Below are 25,010 nucleotides of genomic sequence, written 5' to 3' on the forward strand. Positions count from 1 at the left end.
AAAAAAAAAAAAAAAAAAAAAAGCCTTTTCTTCATTCTCAATTTTAGGAGAAACAGAGGTAGCACTAACCACACTTCCCAGATCCCCTTGGGAACTCCTGATAGCCCTGGGCCCATCTCCTGCAAAAGGACTTTGGATAGAAATGGGAATATGGGTAACTTGCTACCCTCTTAAATGTCTCCCGTGGCTAAAAGAAGTGTGAAACAGCCAGATGTATTGACTGGCCCTTTGTCTTAACACTGCTCTATAGGAGTGTTTTTCAAGCATATTTAATTGAAGATCTTTAAGTTCTCTGGGAAAGCTGGAGTTGAACCAGAAAAATCACAGCATAGGTTGAAAAGTACTTTGAAGCATTATGAGATTGGAGTCAGAAGGAAACTTACAAATTTTTTTTTTTTAAATGATGAAAAGCAGGGGAGTTACGGGAGTTCCTATGGTGGCTCAGGGATAATGAATCTGACTAGTATCCATGAGGACACAGGTTCGATCCCTGGCTTCACTCAGTGGGTTAAGGATCTGGTGTTGCCATGAGCTGTGGTGTAGGTCACAGACACAGGTCAGGGTCTGGGGTTGCTGTGGCTGTGGTTTAGGCCGGCAGCTACAGCTCCGATTCAGCCCCTAGCTGGGAACCTCCATATGCCTCGGGTGCAGCCCTAAAAAGACAAAAGAAAAAAAGAAAGAAAAAGCAGGAGTTAATTGGGCAGATTCACTGGAAAAGCTTTTCTGGTAGAGGAAACGGCACGTATGAAGTAGGAAGCAGCACAGGAGTTCAGAGGAGTGAAAGAAAGTACAGTTCGGGTTGAAAAGGGAGGAGAACCGCTGAGGGGCAGCAAGGGGCTGAAGAGAGACAGGTGCCAGACCCCACACCTGTAAGTCATATAAAGGGATTTTGGTATTCTAAGAGCAATGGTGAATCATTAAGCACGAGTGATGATAGGAGAATTGTGTTTAATAACAACCACTGGGTGGTAAAGCAAGGACAGGAAATGAACTTAGGGTTTAGTGGTGCGTACACGTCAAAACAGTGTGAAGTACTGGGTAAGAGACGGTGAACATCGTGGTTCATGAAGTGGGTGGGATCAAGAGGGCCTAAAACTGACCCAGCTGGCAATGCCTTCGATGTGGAGTTTGGGGAGAGAGAAGTAGCAGTGATTTCTGTGTCTCTGGGCTGCTGTAACTGATGAATGAAGTAACATAAGATGGGGAACACAGACTCAGACATGGAGGATGATGAGTTGAGTTTGGGTTGGGTTGTGTGGAGACATCCAAATGACTGTCCAGTGGGGCAGGTGGGAATACTGGTCTGGAACTCAGAGGAGAGGGCCGGGCTGGAGATTTGAATCCTCCGCCTGTCTTGTGGTTACTAAAGCTAAGCGTGAGGGTGAGACTGCCTGGGTCCAGCACTGAGCGTAAGAACAGGGCTTAGAACCAGGTGTTGTGGAGTTCCAGCATTCGGTGGGCATGTAGAGAGGAGGAGCTTGCAAAGGAAACAGAAGATATGGCTAGAGAGGTGGAGAGAAACCCTGTGTGCCTTCGCAGAAAATGGAGGGAAGGAGTTCCTGTCGTGGCTCAGCGGAAATGAACCTGACCAGCATCCATGAAGACGAAGATTCAATCCCTGGCCTTGCTCAGTGGGTTAAGGATCCCACGTTGCCGTGGCTTGGGGTAGGCCAGTAGCTACAGCTCCAATTAGACCCCTTGCTTGGAACCTCCATGTGCCACGGGTGTAGCCCTAAAAAGACAAAAGACCAAAAAAAGAAAGAAAAAGAAAAGGAGTTCCCGTTGTGGCACAGCGGAAATGAATTCGACTAGGAACCACGAGGTTGCAGGTTTAGTCTCTGGTCTTGTTCAGTGGGTTAAGGATCTGGCGTTGCCGTGAGCTGTGGTGTAGGTTGCAAAGTTCAGCTCAGATCTGGCGTTGCTGTGGCTCTGGTGTAGGCCGGCAGCTGTAGCTCCGGCTCAACCCCTAGCCTGGGAACCTCCATGTGCCACGGGTGCGGCCCTAAAAAAAAAAAAAAAAAAAAAAAGATAAAAAAGAAAGAAGGAAAGGAAGGGAGAAGAGATTTTAGTGTCCAGTGATGCTATTGAGGAGTCAGGTAAAGTAAGGTAGTGATGCAGGGGTCACCTTTAGTGAGAGCTGTATCATTGTGGTAGTGAGGGTGGAAACAGTAGGAAGGGCTGAGGAGCAGGTGCAGAATATGAAGCCAGTGAATGGAATCAGGTTCTTAAGTTTCGGTTTTACTCTGAAGGGGAACAAGGCAGGGTAATCACTTAAGAGTGGTGTGGTGAAACTGATGGAGGAAAACCAGTTGAGAAAGATATTGAATATACAAGAGAAGAGTGATCATTAATTACCTAAGTTACAGGAGAGAATCCAACGCACAGGAGACAGGATTGGCTATAACCACTCCTTCAGCTGGCATTTATTTAATTGAGCAACTCGTATATGCCAAACTCTGTAACAGGTGCCAGGGATACAACAGTAACTAAGCCAGACGCAACCCCTGGCCTTGTGGAGCTTATATTCTAGTGGCAAGAGACTGGCAATACATGTATAAATAAATTTCATACGGTGTTAACAGCTACATTTAAAATGATATAGGGAGTAAATAGGGGAGGAAGTTTTTGAACTTGTTCTCAGTGCCAGAAGTCACTTTCCTTTTTTCACTTTTAAAATATTTTTTGAGGTCAAATATTGGTTTTTTTTCATATTTTAATTTTTATTGAAATACAGTTGATTTACAATGTGCAGGTTTCAAGGTGTACAGCAGTGATTCAGTTATATGTATAAATATATACTTTTTTTTTACATTCTTCTATTTTAGGTTATTACAAGATATTGAGTATAGTTGTTGGAAGTTATATAAGAATCTACATATAAGTGATATATATTTGTCTTAAGTCATTTTTAATTGTGCAAAGTACACATCTTGAATATTTCTAAATGTACAGTTCACTAGCTTTAAGTGTATTCACATTATTGTGGAACTATGTTCCAGAACTTTTTCATCTTGAAAATTTGAAACTCTCTAACCATACCAACAACTTGCCTTTTCTCCCTTCCCTAAGCTTCTGGCAACCACCATTCTGTCTCTAGGAATATAACTTTTTTAATGACCTCATATAAAAGGAATCATTCAGCATTTGTCTTTTTGTAACCTGTTTATTTCATGCAGCATAATGTCCTCAAGTTTCATCCATGGTGTAGCATCTCAGGATTCCCTCCCATTTTATAGCTGAATAATACTCCATTGTGTGTGTATACCATATTTTAAAACAATAATTTTTTCAGCATAAGTACCCTAGTGATACATTAGAATAGTCTTCTAAATTAAGTCTTTTTTTATCTGAAATTTTTCTTGGTTTTCTATATTTTATCTGGCTACTCAGAGGTGACAACACAAGCTTGATCAATAAGGGTTACAGTCTTTTTAAAACTCTGATTCCTTTCTCCATTGCTAAGTCTCCCTGTGGAAGGGAGGGGGGGAGAAGGTTAAAGGCAAATGAACAAGATGCTAGCAAATTAGAAAAGGTTAATATGGTGATCTTGATAAAGTGACACTGCCTTCAAGGAGAGCTAGTATGTCGTCCCTAGGTACCCACCAGGCGATGGTTCCAGAAGTCCCCAAATATACCCAAATCTGGAGGCTCAAATCCCACAGTTGGCCCTCCCTATCCGCGGCTGCAAAACCCGCAAATACAGAGGGCTGACTGGGGTTGGTTGTTAAGACCTCAGTGTGTGCGGGTCAAAAGCCTTAGGAACAACGCCCAGTCATGGGCACTAGTCTTGGCCGTCACTGAGAGCCCTTAAACAAGTTACTTGATCTGAGCCTATTTTCACATTTATAAAATAGGAAAGCACATACTGACCTCCTAGGGTTGGCATGAAGCTAGATGATATAATGCAGGTGGAAGTATCTAGCACCAAGCCCATGTGGCCTATTGCTCCTCTCCCCCAAACATTTGCTGCTTTTCTGGCTTTTTAAAAAATAGGATCAGAGTAAGCCATGAGGGCTTTAAACAGACTAGGGGTGGCTCAGAACGCCACTGGCCCGTACTAATTGCAAAATTTTCAAGGGGCTAATTAGAACCTTTGTCCCTAAAATTCTCCCCCCTCTATTAGCAAAATTTCCAACATCTGGACTTCACTTTCTGGCTTAAGGTTTTGAGCCTTGTTAAGAATCAAACTGCATCAAAAGATGCGTGCCGACCACCGGTCTTTTGGACGTGGTCTGGGAGCTGCTTGGGTCCTGGCAGTTCAGCGAGATGGTGAGCAAGATCCTGACTTAAAATCTTGGGGCTCGGCACGCTCGCTGGGAGGCAGGGCGGGAGAGGAAGCCTCCCTCCACCTCGCCGGGGCCGAGCAGCCCCGCCCCGCGCCGCGCCGCGCCTCCCCGCCTCCCCAATCCAGGCTCTCCCTGCTCGAGATGCCCGCAGTCGGCGCCCGGAGCAGGAAGCATGTGCGCGGGCTGGGAGCTGGGCTCTGCGGCGGGCGGCTCGCTGCTGCTGACCGCCGCGCTGCTGGCGGTGAGCTGCGCGCTGGGTCTGCGCTTGGGCCGCGGGCGGGGGGCGGCGGACCGCGGAGCGCTCGCCTGGCTGTGCTTCGACGCCCTGGTGCACTTCGCTCTGGTAAGTTTCGTCACCGTGGCCCGGAACGCGCGGTCGGACGCCGGCTCACTTCCTTCCCTGTGCTCAGGGAGTTTCCTGAAAAGAACCGGGACGACTTGGCCGCCCCGTTCCCTGTGGCGAGACCCGGGACGCACCTGGAGGCCGCGGTGCCCGGGGCCTTCGGCGAGATGCTGCTTCTCTCCAAGGTCCCGAGTCCGTAAAAAGAGCCGAGCTTCCCTAGTGCCACTTCCAATAGCAAGTTAAAAAAACCCAAAACCCTGAGAATTGTTACTCCTGCACGGTGTTACGATAGTCGGATTGTAAGCTAGCGAAGGCCTTGGCTTACTTGATACGTGCGGGTTTGAACGCGCCAGAGGGAGCAGGGAAAAAGACGTGAGAGGAGTTCCGGGCCTGTAACAAAACCGAACCCCTGCGCCCTAATAGTAATGGCCATTTATGGGGTGACGACTGTATGCACTGTATGCAGGCATAATACTGTGTTTAAAATTTCTGCTCTACAAACACCCCACAATACTTTTTATTGTCCTCCTTTTGCAGAGGAGAAAACAGGCCCGGCATAGTTGGATGACTTTACAGTGCCCCACAGCTGACGTGATTCAGAATCTGTTGTAGTCCGGCTCCAAAGCCTTGCAACCTGATTTCATGCCACGCTTTAGGAAACATATCCCTAAAACTCTAACCCACCTAATAAATGGCCAGGAGGGTTGTATTTAAGTGATTCTGTTGAAATACCTTTATTGCAAATTTGACCTTCCGTAGTAGGCAAACCTGTAGCTAATGTGAAGCCAGAGTCTATGCAGTCAGTCCTCCTTATCTGCAGATGCATCCAACTAAGGATCGAAAATACCGGGAAATGGAAGCTCCCTTGTGGCACACAGGTTGAGGGTCTGGCATTGTCACTGAAGCGCCTGGGTCTCTCCTGTGGCTTGGTGTGATCCCTGGCCAGGTAAATGGTGCAAGCGGGGAACTTCCACTTTACTGCAGGCTCCGCCAAAAGAAAGAAAATACCAGGAGGAAAAAAAAAAAATTCGACAAACTCACTACCCCTGAGCTGGCAACTCACAACATAGCATTTACATTGTATTTACAACTCTTTACATTGTATTAGGTATTAAAATAAGCTAGAGATGATTGAAAATATAGGGGAGAATGTCAGGTTCTATACAAATAATGTCATTTTTACATAAGGGACTTTAGCAATTGCAGATGTGGGTGTCCCTGGCTGGGGGTGGGGGCATTCCTGGAGGCCATCCTGGCGGGATACTGAGAGAGAACGGGAGTATTAAGGAAGAGAAAGCAAAGCTTTGGATCATCGTTGAGGTCGGTGGATGTTTATCAGTTGGATATTGCCCATACCAGCTGTTGCTGGAATGATGAAATTCCTTCTTTCCTAATAGTCACCTTGGGGAGGTAATAGACAGTAAATATTTCCCCGAACGCCTTTACTTACAGAATTGATGTTTAAGCTGTCTTTGAACAGTAAGTGGCCAATAAAACAGGTTGCTAGGTCCACGTAAAGAAAGGTGTATAATATTTTAGATACACAAAAATGGTATAAAAACACTAAAAGGTAAATAAACCCCTATGAGCATCGCCTGGTTTAAAATTAAGTCTACTTTTTAAGCACAGACTGTGGCAGGTAGCACCACACACATCTCCATTTGTGGCACCTTGAAAGGCAGCCTCCTGCGGAATCATTTCTCCCCCTCCGCTTTCCTGGTTCTGGAGGAAATGCCTCCCTTCCCCTCCCCCACAGCCCCACCTTGTGCCATTTACTTGACCCAGTTGTAGAACAGCCCACTAGTTAAAGGTACCCTACCAGGAGTTGCCGTTGTGGCGCAGCTGGCCTCGCTCAGTGGGTTAAGGATCTGGCGTTGGCCTGAGCTGTGGTGTAGGTCTCAGACACGGCTCAGATCCTGCATTGCTGTGGCTCTGGTGTAGGCTGGCAGCTGCAGCTATAGCTCTGATTGGACCTCTAGCCTGGGAACCTCCATGTGCCACAGGTGCAGCCCTAAAAAACAAAAAATAACAGTACCATACCTTAGTTCTTTAATTCTAAAATGCACATTTTTTCACATATTAGAACAGTCAGTGACCTATCCACTGTGGGTTATTTTATGGATATTTCACATTTGGAAGTTGGCATGTAACTTGTAATTGATGAACTATGATAAATAAAAATACGCCTATTAATATGGGCAGGCTGGTTAAATTTGCTGTTTACACCCAGTGCTTCAGCCAGCATCTTTATACCCATATCTTAGAGACTGGTGAGGAGGACACTTGAATTAAGTGGTTGAAGCCTGCAAGACAAATGCATGTCCATATTTGGAATAATTGGGAGTTGGTCGTTAAGAATACCCAAAATGTAGCACAGGCTAAGACTGGAATGTAAAGCCTCAAGGAAAACTAAAACCACAATTCACTTGTTCCCACTAGAACCTGAGCTGCCTCTCCTCACCTTTTTGACTTTACTTCTCAAAGAGGAGCTATTCGGGTCTGTTGGCCACCATCAAAGCGGAGCTCTCCTGTTGGACAGGGTTTCAAGCCAAGCATTCCCGAGGTAGTGCGGCTCCCTAATGTCCAACCAGAGTGTAATTACCTGGGGCAGCAGCACCGACCTTCAGTTCTGTTGGTTATGGCCAGGGTTGAAGGGCTGGCTGGTTTCCCATTGGGTAGGTGCCCCAGAGACATGGTGAGGAAATCAGTGGCTTGGCTCACCATTGTCAGAAGTTGCTCTGGGTGTTTCATGCACTGGTGCTTCATGGATTTTTCCCTCATCTACTATCTAAGTATGGCTCTCTAGGCCTGGCCAGAGCCTGGAAGCAGGACGTGTGTGTCCATGCTGGGGAAACATCTTGAAGTCCACATGGATTTCAGCACAAGGTTTACATAGGGTAAGATTCCGGCAGCATCTGGTATGTGCACGTATGCAGCTGATAAACATCTACAGGCCAACGCTTTGCTTTCTTTCTCTCTCTTGATCCTACAGCCCTCTCTCCGTATCAGTGGAGGATTGCTTCCAGGCCCTGTGGGGATACCAACATCCTCAAGTGCTTATGTCCCTTGTGTGTAAAGTGAGAGGACAGGCTCGAAAGGGATCTTGGATGGCAGGGAAGAGCTTGAGTTTTATCCTGTAGTAGAAGGCCATTCAAGGGTTTCACTAAAGGAAGTAGCGTGGCCAAAGCAGATCTTTCGAAAGGTAATTTGGTGGTGGTGTGTTAAGTCAAACTGTGAGAGGTCTGAGATTTGGCAAGTGATACAAGTTAGCCTGCTTAATCCCCCAAGCCCCACACGGCCACACAGAGGGAGCCACATGGTACTTGCACATGATGGGGGTGCATTACCGGAGAGGAACCCCCAAACTAGGTCCCCTCTTATATGGAGCTGCTGGTGACCTGCTCATACTTCTCTGTGGAGAGAGACCTTCTCTTTCCTCAGGAATGGTGACAGACTTTCTCTGAAGAAGAGGAGGAAAGGTCTTTATCTTCACTGCCCTGGAACATCTCAGGAGGATGAGGTCTCTAAGCTGTACTACCCTGGACCGTCTGCTTACGTAAACATTCTTCAATCGTGTAAATGCCTTTGCTCAGACAGTGCAGGAATAGGTGGTGTTCTTGGAGAATTTGTCTCCCAACACAATGCAGGGTGGATGGGAAAGGGTAGTTCAGGGGAGAGACGATCAGCTAAAAGCAGTTGCAGTAAATCAGGAGTGAGAAGAAAGACCTGAGCTAAGGTGGTGAGAGAAATGAACACGGGGAGGGAAGTTCAGTAGGAGAGAGAATCTTGTCAAGTCAGAGCGACCATTGACGCACTGGGCATGGAGGTGATCTTGGGGTTTAGAATCTGGCCAACAGGGGTCCTGCTGATAATGTTAACAAAGACAGGAAAGTCGGATTTTTAGAACCGTGAATCTGGGGTTCTGGGGTGTAGTTGACGGGAAATGGCCAGGGAGCAACTGAAAGTGTAAGACGCTTTGGAGAGACAGAGTCAGGGCAGAGTAGAGAGCTGGAAGTTCTTCACCGCCTTGGAGGACACAGCAGGAAGCCCTGGGGACAGGTGACTTGTGAGTAAGAACAGACAGGTAAAGAGGCTGAGGCGACAGCAGAATCTTTCAACACATCTGCATTGAACAACCGGGAAGAGGAAGTCCAGGAAGGGGAGAAACTGGACAAGATCAAGGACAGGATAGTGCTGGATCCTGGGACCCAAGGAAGGAAATTTCAAGATCACGATTAATGCCAGTACCATTAAAAAAAAAAAAAAAATTAAAAAAAAAAAAAAAGTGAGGGCTGAGGGCTGATTCAGGGCCTCTGGGACCAAGCATCAGGAAGTCGATGGTGAAGTGGTACTGCCTGAATAAAGGCGCCCAGAGCCAAAGGCAAGGGCTTAGCAGATGGGATAGAGAAGATGTGGGGTGGCAGGTGCAAGATCCTCAGGAGATGTCCTGGGTGGGAGGAGGGAGAGTGTTGGAAGATGCTGACTTAACAACATAGAGCGTGAGGGTTGTGAGTTGAAATTTTATTCGCCACCTTCCTGAGGACTATGGTCAGGGGACAAACTCTCGGACGCTCTGAGGAAACTCCTCCCAAGGGGTAGGGAGAAAGCAGCTTATGATGATCTTTGGCTGGGAATTCGTGTCATCAAGCACTCACCTCCGGGAAAGCTCACTGCTAGTCACAGGGAACAGGCATCCAAGTTAATGATTTCAGTGCTTTTCCTTGTGTGGGAAGATGCCAGAATCCGGGCTCATTAAAACTCTTCCTAAAATATACATCTAGCTATCTATGGATTCTGTTTTTCTAAAGCTTAGTGTCTCTTCCTGTTTTTTGTTTGGTTTTGTTTTCTTCTTCTTGGGCTGCCCTGTGGCGTATGAAGTTCCTGGGCCAGGAATCAGATCTGAGCTACTCTTGCAATCTGCCGCAATGCTGGATCCTTAACCCACTGTGCTGGGCCGGAGATCGAACCTGCATCCCAGCACGCCCAAAGCACTGCTGCTGATCCCGTTTCGCCACAGCGGGAACTCCTCTCTTCCTGTTTTTTGTCCCGAATTCCTCGCAGGGTCCCCTGTCCATCAGCGACTGCAGTGGCTGCCGACCTGATCCTTAGGAACTGGGTGATGAGCAATGTCCTTAGTTCTCTGTTGACAGAGGAAGGCTTAGAAGACACGGCAGGGGCAGGCGAGGGACGTTGAGTTCTGGGTGAGTTGGGAAGGTCTGAGCGCCCTTGAGCAAGAGCCCAGTCAAGGGAGGGGAAGTGCAGAGCCCTGTGTTGGCAGCACGTGGCCAAGTGGCCTCCCGAGAGCCACCTGGGCCTGAATCCACCATTTGTTTTCTGCTCCAACCCCTCGACTAGCCACTCCCCCACTTCCATCCCCGGAAACGACTCAGGCTGGTGTTTGGTGTGAGAAGCAGGTGTCATGGAAAACCCAGGCCTCGGTGGTCTCTCCTTTCCTTCTGCTTTAACATCCATGGGTGATCTTGAAGAAATCCTGAAGCTCGGGGACTGCGTGAGGCCCTATCAATTTGGGATTTGGGACATTACCCTTTTCTCAGTCACATCGCCATCGGTTCAGCCTCCCATCCTGGGACTTTTTTTTTTTGGTCTTTTCTAGGGCTGCTCCTACGGCATATGGAGGTTCCCAGGCTAGGGGTCAAATCGGAGTTGTAGCCACTGGCCTACACCACAGCCACAGCAACACGGGATCCGAGCCACATCTGCAACCTACACCACAGCTCACAGCAACGCCGGATCCTTAACCCACTGAGCAAGGCGGGGATCGAACCCGCAGCCTCATGGTTCCTAGTTGGATTCGTTAACCACTGCGCCACAACAGGAACTCCCATTCTGGGACTTTCTAAAAATGTCTTCCACCTCCTACTTTATCCTTAGGTCTGAAGGTGCTTTTTAACTCACCGTCCGTGGCTGTCTCGTGTTTTCCTTCCTGTTCTAGCATCGTCATCTTGGTCAGTTTGGCTCCACTTTGGCTCTAAGACAGGTACCCTCTCTGGGAAATGACTTGGCCGTCGTGCTGTGTGGTAGGCGCGGTGGCTCTCAGTTGTTTTAACTGTGTTAGTGGGAGAGCGATGCGATGGTTAATGTCACGTGTCAGCTTGCCTGGGCCGTGGTGCCCGGACAAGCACGATCCTTGGTGTTTCTGCGAGGGTGTGTTTGGATGAGGTGAGTGTTCCGGGTGGTAGAGTAAAGCAGGGCACCCTCCCTGCTGTGGGGAGGCCTCATCCTACTTCGGGAAGCCCGACCAGTACGGGAAGCCCGGCCTTCCATCACATCAGTGCGAATTCCTCCTTCGTAACCACCTTCAACCTGCGACACTGGCTTTTGTCCACTTTCAGACCTGAACTGAAACAGCGGCTTTTCCTGGGTCTTCGGCTGCCAGCCTTCAGCCTAGACGGACACCGTGGGTTCTCCGGACTTGGATTAGAACTCTGTTAGCTTTCCTGAGTCTCCAGTTTGCTGACTCATAGGTCTTGTCTGCCTTCATAATTGCATAAGCCGGGTCAGTCTCTTTGGACAGATGAACAGACCTCTGTATACACATGGATATGGATGTCATCTCCCACTGATTCTCTTTCTCTAGAGAAGCTTAGTACAAACTTGGAAATGGTGCCTAATCAAAAGCCTCCAGAATAGGAACAGTCCTGACCCCCTGTCCATTATTGAGGGTGTGGGGTAAACAGCCCTTGTATTTCCGCAGACAAACTTCAGTCTGTCTTCTAACATCGGAAGAAGGATGTTACCTAGACGTAGAGGGGCTGTCTATGTAGCCACATCTCAGAATGTTATATTTCTCTTGTTCCTCATTTGCACAAAATGTGAGTGCCTCCTTGGGTATTTGTGTCTTGCTGTGCTAGACACAAAATAAATGGCCCCTGTCCTCCCAGAGCTTAGGGAATAGCAGAGTTTTTCTCTTACTGTTTCACATGGAGAAGACGTTACTAATGTCGCTCTTAATGTGAAGCCTATATGAGAAATTTCTTCTGCAGATAAGTGCCAGGAAAAACTAAGTTAGTCTGTCTATTTCTCTCTGGCAGCAAGAACAATATAAACGTTTCTCCTTTTCACTTTGGCTGCTTGGAAGCTCAGAACCCCATTACGCTCTGTAATAACAAAAGACTGTATGTGGACATTCTTGTCCCCGGATCCAAATTCTTATGTATGTATTTTACCATTTAATTGAATTTTTTTGTTGTAATTGACTTAAAGTTTTGTATAAGGGGAAAGTATATAAATACTTCAAAAATTTTTAATGCAACTAAAATTTATTTTCTTTGAAATGGAAAAGGCATTCTAAAGGAAATATTTTTTCCTTTATATCATGAAACACAATTTGTAACTATTTTGTGTCTCTTTGTCTCCAGTACCTGGCATGGTGCCTGGTTTGTAGGCGCTCTTCTGGAGTATTGGTTAATAGCAAATGAATGGAAGAATGATTCTGTCCTTTTATTTATAGTAGTCATTTACATTTTAGGTCTCAAATTGTTCAGATATATAAAATGTCAGTTCTTTTTCTATGTCAAGATAGTCTTTTAACGCAGAATTTGTTTAAATTGTGTACTCCCACAGTCATTGCGAAACATAACATTTATATATCTGAAAGGAAGAAAAGATAAAATTACCCAGAGATAGTTATTGTTCATAGTCTTAGGAATACCTTTCAGAATTTACATGAAAATATAGATCCAAGGAATTCCCACTGTGGCACAGTGAGTTAAGGATCTGACATTATCTCTGCAGTGGCCCTGGTTGCTGCTGAGGCACAGGTTCAATCCCCGTGCCAGTCCCACTCCATACAATGCATTAAGGATCCAGGATTGCCCATCTGTGGCATAGGTCACAGCTGTGGCTGGGATTCAGTCCCTGGCCTGAGAACTTTCATATACCGCAGGTGCAGCCAAAGGAAAAGAAAATAGACAGGTAACTATTTTTCAGAATTCTTTTTACAAAAAGTGGAGTCATATTATTCATTCTTTGTTGTCTTTTTCATTTAACTCTGTTCAGTGAGCATCCATGTCTGTCTGTTGAACTACCTCATAATAGTTAAATAACTGCATAGGAGTCCATCATACTTTCACTCTATTTCCTAGTCCCTAATTGTTGACTTACGGACTCTTCCCATTGCTGGCCATTAGAATGTTCTATGTGCATTTTCATGCAGTGGCCTTAGGTACTTACCCAGGAAGAATCCTGAAAGTAGAATTTCTAGTTCTAAGGGAAGCCCGTTTTTAAAGATTCCAGAAAGAGGGCACCCATTTTTATTCCCATCAGCAGCCTTCTCACACTCATCCAGTATTGTATCAGATGCCTCTTTTGCATCCCTTCAGGTCTTCTTGGCCTCATCTGACCCTTGACAATATGCTCTGCGGCTGCCACCATGGTAGTGACCACCTCCAGCTTCATTGGGCCCCAACCAGCCAGCACCTGCCCCTACCTCCTGCCCCAGGCATCCTACCCACTCAGCTCCCACACACCTGCCCACAGGATGCACTTCTGATGGGGGTGCTTCAGAGCCACAGGATAAATTCTTCTTCCCTCCACCCCTAAGGTCGACTCCCCAGAGAGGTGGTAGTTCATAGAAACTATGGAAAAATTTAAGACTGAAACATCAAGGAGTGCCCTGGTGGCTCAGTGGGTTAAGGATCCAGCATTGTCACTGCTGGGGTGTGGGTTTGATCCCTGGCCTGGGAACTTTCACGTGCTGCAGGCACAGCCAAAATTTGTAAAAAATCAGTTAGCTTGTTCCTAAGCAGTGTTCCTAAAGCCGGTACTGCTGCCTCAATCTGATTCATACTCCTCTTCTGCCTCCTTGGGATGGCAATACCCATAAAAGCAGTAGAACATAGTATAATACTTTCTGGGGGACCTGGGTCAAAATATCCTTTTTCTTCTATCTCATAGCACGAATATGCAACAATTGAATCAACCACACAATCTCCAGCTTTATGGGATTTCTTGGGAGTTTATGCTACTAAAAATAAACCAAAAACTACAATCAACATCCATGAATAGATGTCTTCACTTCTGTATGACAAATTTCTAAAACTGAAATTTGGGTTTAAAAAGTATGTGTAGGGAGGAGTTCCCGTCGTGGCTCAGTGGTTAACGAATCCGACTAGGAACCATGAGGTTGCAGGTTGATCCCTGGCCTTGCTCAGTGGGTTACGAATCTAGTGTTGCTGTGGCTCTGGCGTAGGCCGGCAGCTGCAGCTCCAATTAGACCCCTAACCTGGGAACCTCCACATGCTGTGGGTGTGGCCCTAAAAAAAAAAAAAAAAAGGTATGTGTAAGAGATAAGTTTTTCCACCACAAATGTGTCATATGAGAAATAGTTCTCTTTTTTATCAAAAATTTAACGAGTTCCCGTTGTGGCGCAGTGGTTAACGAATCGGACTAGGAACCATGAGGTTGTGGGTTCAGTCCCTGCCCTTGCTCAGTGGGTTAAGGATCTGGCATTGCCATGAGCTGTGGTGTAGGTCGCAGATGCAGCTCAGATCTGGCATTGCTGTGGCTCTGGTGTAGGCCAGCAGCTACAGCTCCCATTCAACCTCTAGCCTGGGAACCCCCACATGCTTCAGGTACAGCCCTGAAAAGACAAAAAAAAAAGTAAGATAAAAAATTTAGAAAAGAGGCCCATAGGAATAAAATCATGTCCACAGTAAACATTAAAAAAAAAAAAAAAAATTAGGAGTTCCCGTCGTGGTGCAGTGGTTAACAAATCCAACTAGGAACCATGAGGTTGCGGGTTCGGTCCCTGCCCTTGCTCAGTGGGTTAATGATCTGGCGTTGCCGTGAGCTGTGGTGTAGGTTGCAGACGCGAATCGGCTGCAGTTCCGATTCGACCCCTAGCCTGGGAACCTCCATATGCTGTGGGAGCGGCCCAAGAAATAGCAAAAAGACCAAAAAAAAATAATAATATGGTTAAAAAAAAATTAAAAAGGTATATTTGTGAAGTGATGGGTGTTTTAATTCGCTATGGAAGCCTTTTACAATGTATATAAATTATACAGTTTAAATATCTTACAATTTTATGTGTCAATTATACCTTAATAAAGCTGAAAAAATGAAAATAAATTGGATTGGAATGCTCTTAACCTGCCCAGGAGTGAGAACTATATTCAACCTCAGTTACTAGGGGGTCTTCTCTCATTATAAAGTCTCATAAAACCCAGGAGGCTTATATGATTCCCAGGAAAAAGGAACATCCAGTCTTTGCTCCATCCTCCTCCTAGCGGATGCCCTCAGTGACTGAGCGTCACGTTTTCTTGCTGGAGGGCGGCTCTGCTCTTCTGTACCAGGCGTTGAGACAGGAACCTGGGCTGGGCTGCTAGGTCCACCTCTTAGAGCCTCTTTTTCTGTGGGACCGTTCATCTTTTCCTTGTTGATCTGCAAGAGATATTCTTATCTTAGTGCAAATAATAGCAGTTACAAATTTTTGTTATGCATTTTTTGGCAGGGGAGGCAAGAAAGTATTTCATCTTTATTTGTTGAATAATTCATTTTTTCTCCGCTTGAAATTCCATTTTTATCGTATGCTGAAATCTTTCGTATGCGTAGATATGTTTGGGGATCTTTTAACCTAGTTTTACCTTATGAATCTTTTGGTTTCGATTCTCTCCACACTGTTTCTTATTATTATAGCTTGATAATGCCTTCATAAGAGCTGATAAAGTGAACCCTTATCCTTCCAGATGAACTTCATTCATTTTTTATTTTTATTTGTTGTCTTTTTAGGGCTGCACCCATAGCACATGGAAGTTCCCAGGGCTAGGGATTGAACTGGAGCTGTAGCTGCCGGCCTACACCACAGCCACAGCAGTGCGGGATCCAAGCCACGTCTGTGACCTACACCTCGGCTCACGGCAGTGCTGGATCCTTAACCCACTGAGCGAGGCCAGGGATCGAACCTCATGGATACTAGTCAGATTCCTTTCTGCTGAGCCCCGACAGGAACTCCCTCCTGGGGCTCTTCCGTCCTGTCAGTCACCCCCACACATGCCCCGGCTGCCTTTCCAGGGCAGTGCTGGTTACTCAGTGCTCCGACAGAAGAGTTCTGACCGATAGTCAGGAGCCGCGGCAGAGGGGGAAGGTGGCAGGAGTATGGGCTTCGGGGTCCGACAGATGCGCTCTTGCAGCTGGCTCTGCCATTTCCCACCTGGGGAAGCTTGGGCAGCACCCCTTTCCCTGCGGAGACTCCCTCCCGGATGCGGAGGGGCGGGAAGGAAGGACACGTCTTCTGTCTCAGTTCCTTGTTGTCTTGGTCCCTTCAGGCTGCTGTAACAAAATGCCACAGAAGGGGTCACTTAGAAACGACAGAAATTTAAATCTCACAGTTCTGGAGCCTGGACGTCTGAGATCAGGGTGTCCGCACAGTCAGGTGAGGCCCTGCCCCCTGGTTTGTGGCTGACACCTTGGTGGAGACGGGGGGCTCTTGCAGGAGCCTCATTTATAAGGTACGGATCCCTTTCACACTGGCTCCACCCTCCAGGCTTAAGCACCTCCCAACACTGTCATCTTTCGGAAGTAGGATTTCAGCAGGAATGTGGGGCCGTGTCGTAAAGTATGGGAATGATGTTTTCCTCAAATGGTTGTTACGAGGAATAAATCTCTATTTAGGGCAGTGCTTGTCAATCTGGACTGTGCACAGAAATCGCCTGGGGATCTTATTACAATGCAGATTCTGATGCCCTAGGTCCGGGGTAGAGGCCAAGATTTTGCATTTTTCACAAGCCCCAGGCGGTGCCCATGCTGTGGTTCGTGGACCGCAGCTGAATAACAAGGATGTGGACCCCGGCGCAGTGCCGACGCTCAGCGAGTTGAGGGCATGTTCATTCTTCCTCTGTCCCTTTTGACCCCTCCTTGCCTTACTCCTTACTTGGATTACCTTTAGTTTTCATCCCCCCCCCACCCCTGCCGCATGTCATATCATGATATACATGTCCAGTTACGATGAGCCTTGGGGGGTTTCGGATCTCTAATCTGAGCAGTAACACCTGTCTTGGCAGAGAAGAGTAGATTCTTAAAAGGGGGGAAATGTTTTTGAAGTCCTCAAATCAAACACTAAACTGCCAGGTTGTAGGAACAATCGAATTTTGTGGCTGTTTGATACCCAAAGTTCTGAAAGGGCCAGCATGGTCCGTTATTCCTCTTGGGCCAGAGCCCATCTGCCGGGGCAGGTTCCATCAAATGGAAGTTGTCATCTCATTAAGTGGGTGACAGCTGTGCAGCATACGTTTATGAAGTCACTAAAGCGTATCACCTAGGAGCCATAGGAAGCTGAAGCAGCTGACCCTTCTGGAAACAATGGTGTATGTTGTTGCCAGGACATGGAAATATCAAGTCTGATTAGGCTGAGATTTTGTGGGTCAGATCAGAAAATGCTAATAAATTTTGACAGGATTTACGAACTCCTTCTAGTTTTACACTGCTTTATTCTCCCACTCCTTAATGAATGTTGCAGTGTTTATTCTGGCTCTTCATTCAAACACTTTAAAAAAAACACACAAAAAAACCAACCTTGCAATACATTTACATACAAATTCAGCCTTCACAGTACAAACACAAAGTACAAAAAAGAAAATGTATGTTCTTTTTTATTCTATAAAGCCTTTTTTGCTGCTCAGTTTTTCTTGAATGGAGAAATGAGCAAACTGGGCATTCTCTGCAAAATGGTCATTGAATTACAGAGAGCAAAAGCTTGCCCAGCTCAAGCATTTTTTTTTAATCTGAGCTTTGACTTATAGCAGTCTAAAGTCTGTACAGCACCTTGTTAAAATTACATGTCCAGAACACCTTAAGTGAAGAATGAGACTGGTCTTTGTTATTTAATTTATTGGCCATGATACAATTTAGCTTTTAAGTTGATTTTGTTGGCAACTTGATGACATAGGTATAGTTCAGTCACATATTATAACATCTAATAAGAACGTTCCTATGTTTTTATTATTTTTTTGTCTCTTTTTAGGGCCACACCCACGACATATGGAGGTTCCCAGGGTAGGGGTCCGGTCGCAGCTATAGCCACTGGCCTAAGCCACAGCCACAGCAGCACCAGATCTGAGCCACATCTGCAACCTACACCACAGCTCACAGCAACGCCAGATCCTTAACCCACAGAGCGAAGCCAGGGATCGGACCTGAGTCCTCATGGATGCTAGTCAGATTCGTTTCTGCTGAGCCACGACGGGAACTCCAGAACTTTCCTATGTTTTTTAAAACCGAAATTCCTAGTACACAGAACTTTAAAATTTTTTTAAGTAAATAATCATTGTGGAATTTTTTCCTCATCACCCTCTAGGTTAATAGTAGAAAAACTAATGGCAGGGACAAAGTATTTTAAACATTTATAGCTACATGATAACATATACATGAAAAATATCTTAAGGCTACTATGGAACTCAATAGTGGTATCTCTGGGGGCTGAGATTGGGGGATCAGGAGAGACAGAGACTTTTACCTTTCACTGTATAGCTTTTTAGACAAATTTTGAAAATTACACTATAGTTGACTTACAGTGTTGTTTCAGTTCCTGCTGTACATCAGAGTGACTCAGTAATACATATATATATATATTCTTTTTTATATTCTTTTATATCGTGGTCTATCCCAGGAGTTTGGCTATAGTTCCCTGTGCTATATAGTAGGATCTTGTTCTTTCCATTTGAATTGTAATAGTTTGCATCTACTAAACCCAAACTCCCAGTCTATTCCAAACCCTTCCTTCCCTTTGGCAACCACAAGTTTGTCTGTGAGTCTATTTCTGTTTGATAGATAGGTTCATTTGTGCCATATTTTAGATTCCACATATTAGATATCATATGGTATTTGCCTTTCTCTTTCTTTTTTCACTTAGTATGATAATCTCTAGTTGCATCCCTCTTCCTGCAAATAGCATTATTTCATTCTTCTTATGGCTGAGTAGTATTCCATTGTATATATGTACCCCATTTTTATCTATTCATCTGTTGATGACATTTAGGTTGTTTTTTATGTATTGGCTATTGTGAATAGCGCTGCTATAACATAGGGGTACATGTATCTTTTTGAATTAATAGTTTTGTCCAGATATATTTCCTGAGTGGGATGGCTGGATTATGTATAGTTTTTTTTTTTTTTAACTTTCAGACATATCCCTTTTGTAATTTTTAATAGTTAAAATAGCAAAGGTACATCACCAGAAGGAATGTCAGAAAAGTGAAGAAAAATTGGATGGCAAGTTAGCATGCCATGGATGTTGGGACACAGACTTGGGAAGGACAGGTGACATGTGACAGGAAGAGAGCCTTATTCAGGGGAACAAAAGCCCACCGTGCAGCTTCTCTGCAGACTTCACTAGGCAAGAAGAGAGAGTTTGCTCAGCCTGTCACCCAGAGCCAGGAGGACACCACGGCTGACATTTTGATGGCTGGTCATTCACGAGGAGGCAGAGGTAATTTGGAAAAGGAGTATGAATAATGAGAGCTTTTTTCCTTTCTTTTTTTGTCATAACTGTTGGCTCTCTCCTTTCTTTTCATCTTTTTATGCAAGTGTCCTCGTGGGGACAGTGGGGGGAGGGGCACTGTGGTGCTGGCAGAAGAACCTGCAAAAGTGAGCAGGTTTGCCCTAAAGTTTATCGAGGTTTGAGTAACCTGGGGGCTCACAGCAGTGCTGTCCAAGCACATATTAAAGAGCATCTGCAAGGGGGGTAACCGTAGTGGTGCAGTGGAAGCGAATCCAACTAGGAACCATGAGGTTGTGGGTTCATCCCTGGCTTTGCTCAGTGGGTTAAGGATCCAGCATTGTGATGAGCTGTGGTGTAGGCCGGCAGCTGCAGCTCGGATTAGACCCCTAGCCTGGGAACCTCCATATGCCCTGGGAGCGGCCCTAAAAAAGACAAAAATAAAATAAAGAGCATCTGCGGGGAGAAAGGACGGCAGACGGCATACTTCTGTGCTGTGCTCGCTCTGCCTGCTGGGCTGCAGCCCTGTCTGCTTTCGCCTCAGCTGGGCTACCCAGGCTGATCCAGACCCGCACACCCAGGCTGCACGGGGTCTCCAGGGCGTCCTGGGAGAGCCGAGCCTCAGGGCCTGCAGTCCAGGCGCTCCTGACTGTGTCCGAAGCAAAGGCAGAGGGTCTCTGGGACCACGGGGTCCTGAGTCACGAGTCCAGAAACGTGAGGGGCAGCCGTTGTGTTTGACAACTATATGCCTTTTCTAAATGAAGTTTTACGATGAAAAAGTTCAAACATTGACACACGTAGAGAGAATAATGTTAAGGTTCGACATGTTCAAGTCTTGCAGTACTTGCTTCACCGGTCCTTTTTCTTTTTCTCCCTCCGTCCCTTTTTATCTTACTGTTGCCCAGTATCCTGAAGGGGATCCAGACCTGCTAGCATTTCACCCCTACGTCCTGAGTCCGTCTCGTCTCTCGCTAGAACCTCAGGTTGCGCCTCTTCGGGGACAGGTGCCTGCCTCTCGCGCCAGGGCAGGAGTCACCGCGAGAGCGCGGGAGTTCTTGCGGGCATCGGCGCAGCCAGCCGCTCAGGCAGGGAGTCCATCCTGGTGGCTGCTGTGAGCCTGGCCTTCCGGTGGTGGATGGGCGTTGGCAGGTGTCCTCACAGCGCATTCTCGCCGGAAAGCCTGGGGCTTAAACAGGCGCTGACCCCACGGTCCTCCCGGGCACCCCCCCCCACACCTGACCCTCCGCTGACAGGCGCTGCCCCCAGGCCGCTGCTCGTGGACTCAGCAGGGAGGGCAGTGGACCAGGTCCTGCGATCAAGGCTTCCAGGCAGTCAGACACACTCTGAAAAGGCAGAGAAGTAGACCTGGTCTAATTCTGGGCCTTCGTCTTTCATTCATTCCGTTATTCTTTCATAGACATCTGTTGAGAAGACTGATTCCTTTTCTTGATTAGGGAATTGAAACTCCAAGAGGTAAAGGTAGCAGGGAATGTAAGAAGTAAAGTCTTCTCTTTTGTTTTTGAACAAGCTCACCCAGATCCTCAGCGTCCAACACATTCGCTTTACCCACATGCCCATCCGTTCCAAGCCTCTTTCCAATTTACAGCCTCTCCCTGGCCTTTGCTGCTTAACCACACACCTTCCACCTCATCCTTAAAACCTCCAGGTGGTTTTTGAGCCCAAACAGGAACTTTAATTCTAGATGGCTAATTCTTTTTTTTTTTTTTTTTGCTTTTTAGAGCCGTACTCGTGGCATATGGAGTTTCCCAGGCTAGGGGTCTAATTGGAGCTGCGGCTGCCAGCCTCCGCCAGAGTCACAGCAATGCCAGATCCGAGCCTCGTCTGCAACCTACACCACAGCTCACAGCAGCACCAGATCCTTAACCCACTGAGCGAGGCCGGGGATTGAACCCAAAACCTCATGGTTCCTAGTCGGATTTGTTTCTGCTACGCCACGTCGGGAACTCCCAGATGGCTAGTTCTTGACCAGGTATTATGGAGCTGATAACCTTCCAAGTTTATTCTACAAGTTGAGCTTCATTTTCCAGAGTCTAGAACTAGTTTTAAGGGGGAAGAAAAATTTCTTTAACATTCATTTGATGTAAAATGAAATTCATGGGAGGAGCTCAGTCTGTTTCCACCTTCTAGAATTCTACAGAAAATGTGGACCCTTGGTAAATAGCAGCTCATGTTTTTCAGTGATTTTGATCTAGGCCTCTGTTTGGTTAGAACAGATCTGGTTCAGAAGCCTCCAGAGAATCCTTCTTTTTTTTTTTTTTTTTCTGGTCTTTTGTCCTTTTTAGGGCTACACCTGTGGCATATGGAGGTTCTCAGGTTAGGGGTCTAAGCAGAACTGTAGCTGCCGGCCTATGCCACAGCCACAGCAATGCCAGATCTGAGCTGCATCTGCGACCTACACCGCAGTTCAAAGCAATGCCGGATCCTTAACCCACTGAGTGAGGCCAGGGATCGAACTCTCAACCTCATGGTTCCTAGTCGGGTTCGTTTCTGCTGCACCACAATGGGAACTCCCCTCAAAGAATCTTTAGGCCCATAAGAGCTGCTCTCATTCTGAGGCTGGGCCATTACCTCCTGCTACTGGTTTGCTCAGTTTTGCATTGAATCTATTACTGGCAGAGATGGTGGACCAGTCAGTGTTCATCAATTTACCTTCCTCATGGCGAGTTTCTGTAGATTAGGCCCATCTTCCTAAAAGTTAAGCACTGGGCATTGTCGCTGTTGAAGGACATTTGCTATCACCAAAAAAGCCTCTATCAACATATCTGTACATGGAGTTCCCTTTGTGGTTTAGTGGTTAACAAACTCGACTAGGATCCATGAGGATAAGGGTTCGATTCCTGGCCTCACTCAGCGTTGCCTTGAGCTGTGGTGTAGGTCCCAGATGTGGCTTGGATCTGGCATGGCTGTGGCTGTGGCCAGCAGCTATAGCTCTCATTCGACCCCTAGCCTGGGAACCTCCATATGCCCTAAAATAGCAAAATAAATAAATAAATAAATAAAAAATAAAAAAGATTTGTGTACATATATATGTGAACATAAGTTTGTATTTTTCTCAAATAAATGCCCAGTGTAATGGCTAGATCATATGGTAATTGCATGTTTAGTTTCGTTTTAGGAAACTGGCAAACTCTAGTTTTCCAGGAAGGCTGTTCTATTTTCATCCCACCAGAGATGTATAAGCGTTCCAGTGTCTCCACATTCGCATCAGCATTTGGTATTGTCCCTATGTTTTTAGTAAAGTATAGTTGATTTACAGTGTTGCGCTAGTTTCTGTTGTACAGCAGAGTGACCCGGCCATACGTACACACACGGTCCCTTTCTTATATTATCCTCCGTCGTGGTTTATCCCACAACTTGGGATATAGTTCCCTGTGCTGTACAGCAGGACCTCACTGCCCATCCATTCTAAATGGAATAGCTTGCGTCTACTAACCCCCAGCTCGAGGTCCATCCCACTCCCTCCTCCCATCAGTATTTTTTATTTTAGGCATTCTGACTGGTAGGTAACAATACCTCATTGTGGCTTTAAATGGCATTTCCCTGATGGCTCATGATGTTGAGTGTCTTTTCATATGTTTATTTTCTATCTGTATATTCTCTTTGGTGAAATGTTTCTGCATTTCTTTTGCCCATTTTCTAATTAGATTGTTTGGGGGTTTTGTTTTTTGTTCTTTGTTTTGTCTTTTTAGGGCCTCGTGTGTGGCATATGGAAGTTCCCGAGCTCGGGGTCAAATTGGAGCTGCAGCTGGTGGCCTACACCACAGCCACAGCAATGTGGGATCCAAGCCTCGTCTGCGACCTACACCACAGCTCATGGAAATGCCTGATCCTTAACCCACTGAGCGAGGCCAGGGATCAAACCCATGTCCTCATAGATACTAGTAGGGTTCTTAACCCGCTGAGCCACGACAGGAACTCCCAGGTTCGTTTGTTTTTTTTTAACTCTCTCGTTTCCCCCACTCTTCCTTTTATTTATTATGCTTTTAGTAAGTGTTTATTAGTATGCACCCTCTGTAAGGCATTTGGAATACATAGATAAAAGACAAAGACTTGACCGAAGGAACTGACAGCTCTAAGGAGGACATAAATAAGATCCTGTGCAGAAGAGACATCCCCTCCTCTCAGGAGAATTAGAGAAGCTTTGTTTCCTGGAGGAGGTGACGTCTGCAGCATTTCTCCTAATGAAGATATTCATTATACATTATATGCACTCTCCTATACTATATTACACCTAGAATAGTAATATCATAAGACATATACCCTTCTAAAAGCCCCATAGGGCCCTTTCTTTCTAAGTAATTCGTTATGTGGATTTATCATGAATTCAAGGTTAGCAAACACTGAACACAAAATAGCCCCTGGGTTTGGGGATTCGAAGACGGATAAGACAACATCCCAGGCTCCCAAGATGTGTGATTAACGGGGACTGGAGATTCACAACCAACAGACAGTTGATTACAGAAACACACATTTAGTAACAAGGGAGAGTAAGAAATTGATTTTTACTGGGAGTTTTGGGGGAGATTTCTTAGAAGAAGGAAAGTTTGAGCTGGGATTTGAAAAAGGAGTAGAACTTCAACAGGTAAATATAAAGGAAATACTTTTTAAAAATTCAGTGCATTATTTTTTTATTACCTAAATTTACAACATTTCGATCTCAACCCCCCAGCCCATCCCTCCCCCACCCCAGCCTATCACCTTTGGCAACCATAGGTTTTTCAAAGTCTGTGAGTTAATTTCTGTTCCACAAATAAGTACATTGTATCCTTTTTTTAGATTCCACATATAAATGATAGCATATGATGTTTGTCTCTTACTATCTGACTAACTTCACTTAGCATGATAATTTTGAGGTCCATCCATGTAGCTTCAAATGCCATTATTTCTTTCCTTTTAATGGCTGAGTAATATTCCATTGTGTATGTACCACATCTTCTTGATCCACTCCTCTGTCAATGGGCATTTAAGTTGCTTCCATGTCATGGCTATTGTATATAGTGCTGCAATGAACAACAAGGTACATGCATCTTTTTGAGTCATGGTTTTCTCCAGATATGTGCCAAGGAGTGGAATTGCTAGATCATATGGTAATTCTACTTTAATTTTTTTTTGCGGAATCTCCATACTGTTTTCCATAGTGGTTGCACTAATTTACGTTCCCACCAGCAATGTAAGAGGGTTCCCTTTTCTCCACACCCTCTCTAGCATGTACTGTTTATATACTTTTTTGATGATGGCCATTCTGGCTGGTGTAAGGTGGTACCTCATAGCTGTTTTGATTTGCAGTTCTATAATAGTTGGTGATGTTGAACATCTTATCAAGTGTTTTTTGGCCATCTGTATGTCTTCTTTGGAGAATTGTCTGTATAGATCTTCTGCCCGTTTTTTGATAGGGTTGTTTGTTTTTTTGGTATTGAACTGCAGGAAGTGTTTATATATTTTGGAGATTAATCCCATGTCAGTTGCTTCATTTGCAAAGATTTTCTCCCATTCTGTGGCTTGTCTTTTCATTTTGTTTAGGGTTTCCTTTGCTGTGCAAAAACTTTTAAGTTTAATTAGGCCCCATTTGTTTATTTTTGTTTTTACTTTCATTACTCTAGGAGGTGGATCTGAGAAGACATTGCTGTGGTTTATGTCAGAGTGTTCAGCCTATGTTTTCCTCTAAGAGTTTTATAGTATCTGATCTTATATTTAGGTCTTCAATCCATTTTGAGTTTATTTTTGTGTAGGGTGTTAGGGAGTGTTCTAATTTCATGCTTTTAAATGTAGCTGTCCAGTTTTCTCAGCACCACTTATTGAAGGGACTGTCTTTTCTCCAGTGTATTTTCTTGCCTCTTTTGTCATTGAGTAATTGACCATAGATGCATGGGTTTAATTCTGGGCTTTCTATCCTGCTCCACTGATCTAT

The 25,010-nt window shown here is 45.6% G+C and overlaps 1 protein-coding gene across 6 annotated transcripts in view; it reads left to right on the plus strand.

The window, feature by feature from the left end:
* EBPL (emopamil binding protein like) overlaps window positions 4,355–25,010 on the plus strand; it is a 110,752-nt gene continuing 90,096 nt past the window's right edge. For 4 of the 6 annotated variants that reach the window (XR_002336545.1, XR_002336547.1, XR_002336546.1 and 1 more), the window contains exon 1: window positions 4,374–4,629. Coding sequence is in view for 2 of the 6 variants with exons in the window: in XM_021065312.1 (XP_020920971.1) it covers window positions 4,459–4,629 (171 nt within the window). In the remaining 4 variants the exon portion in view is untranslated. Of the gene's footprint in view, window positions 4,630–25,010 lie in introns of all 6 variants that reach the window. The other 2 variants (XM_021065312.1, XM_003130959.5) reach the window with 2 other exon arrangements.

Source organism: Sus scrofa, chromosome 11, assembly GCF_000003025.6.
Source record: "Sus scrofa isolate TJ Tabasco breed Duroc chromosome 11, Sscrofa11.1, whole genome shotgun sequence".
Taxonomy (NCBI): Eukaryota; Metazoa; Chordata; class Mammalia; order Artiodactyla; family Suidae; genus Sus; species Sus scrofa.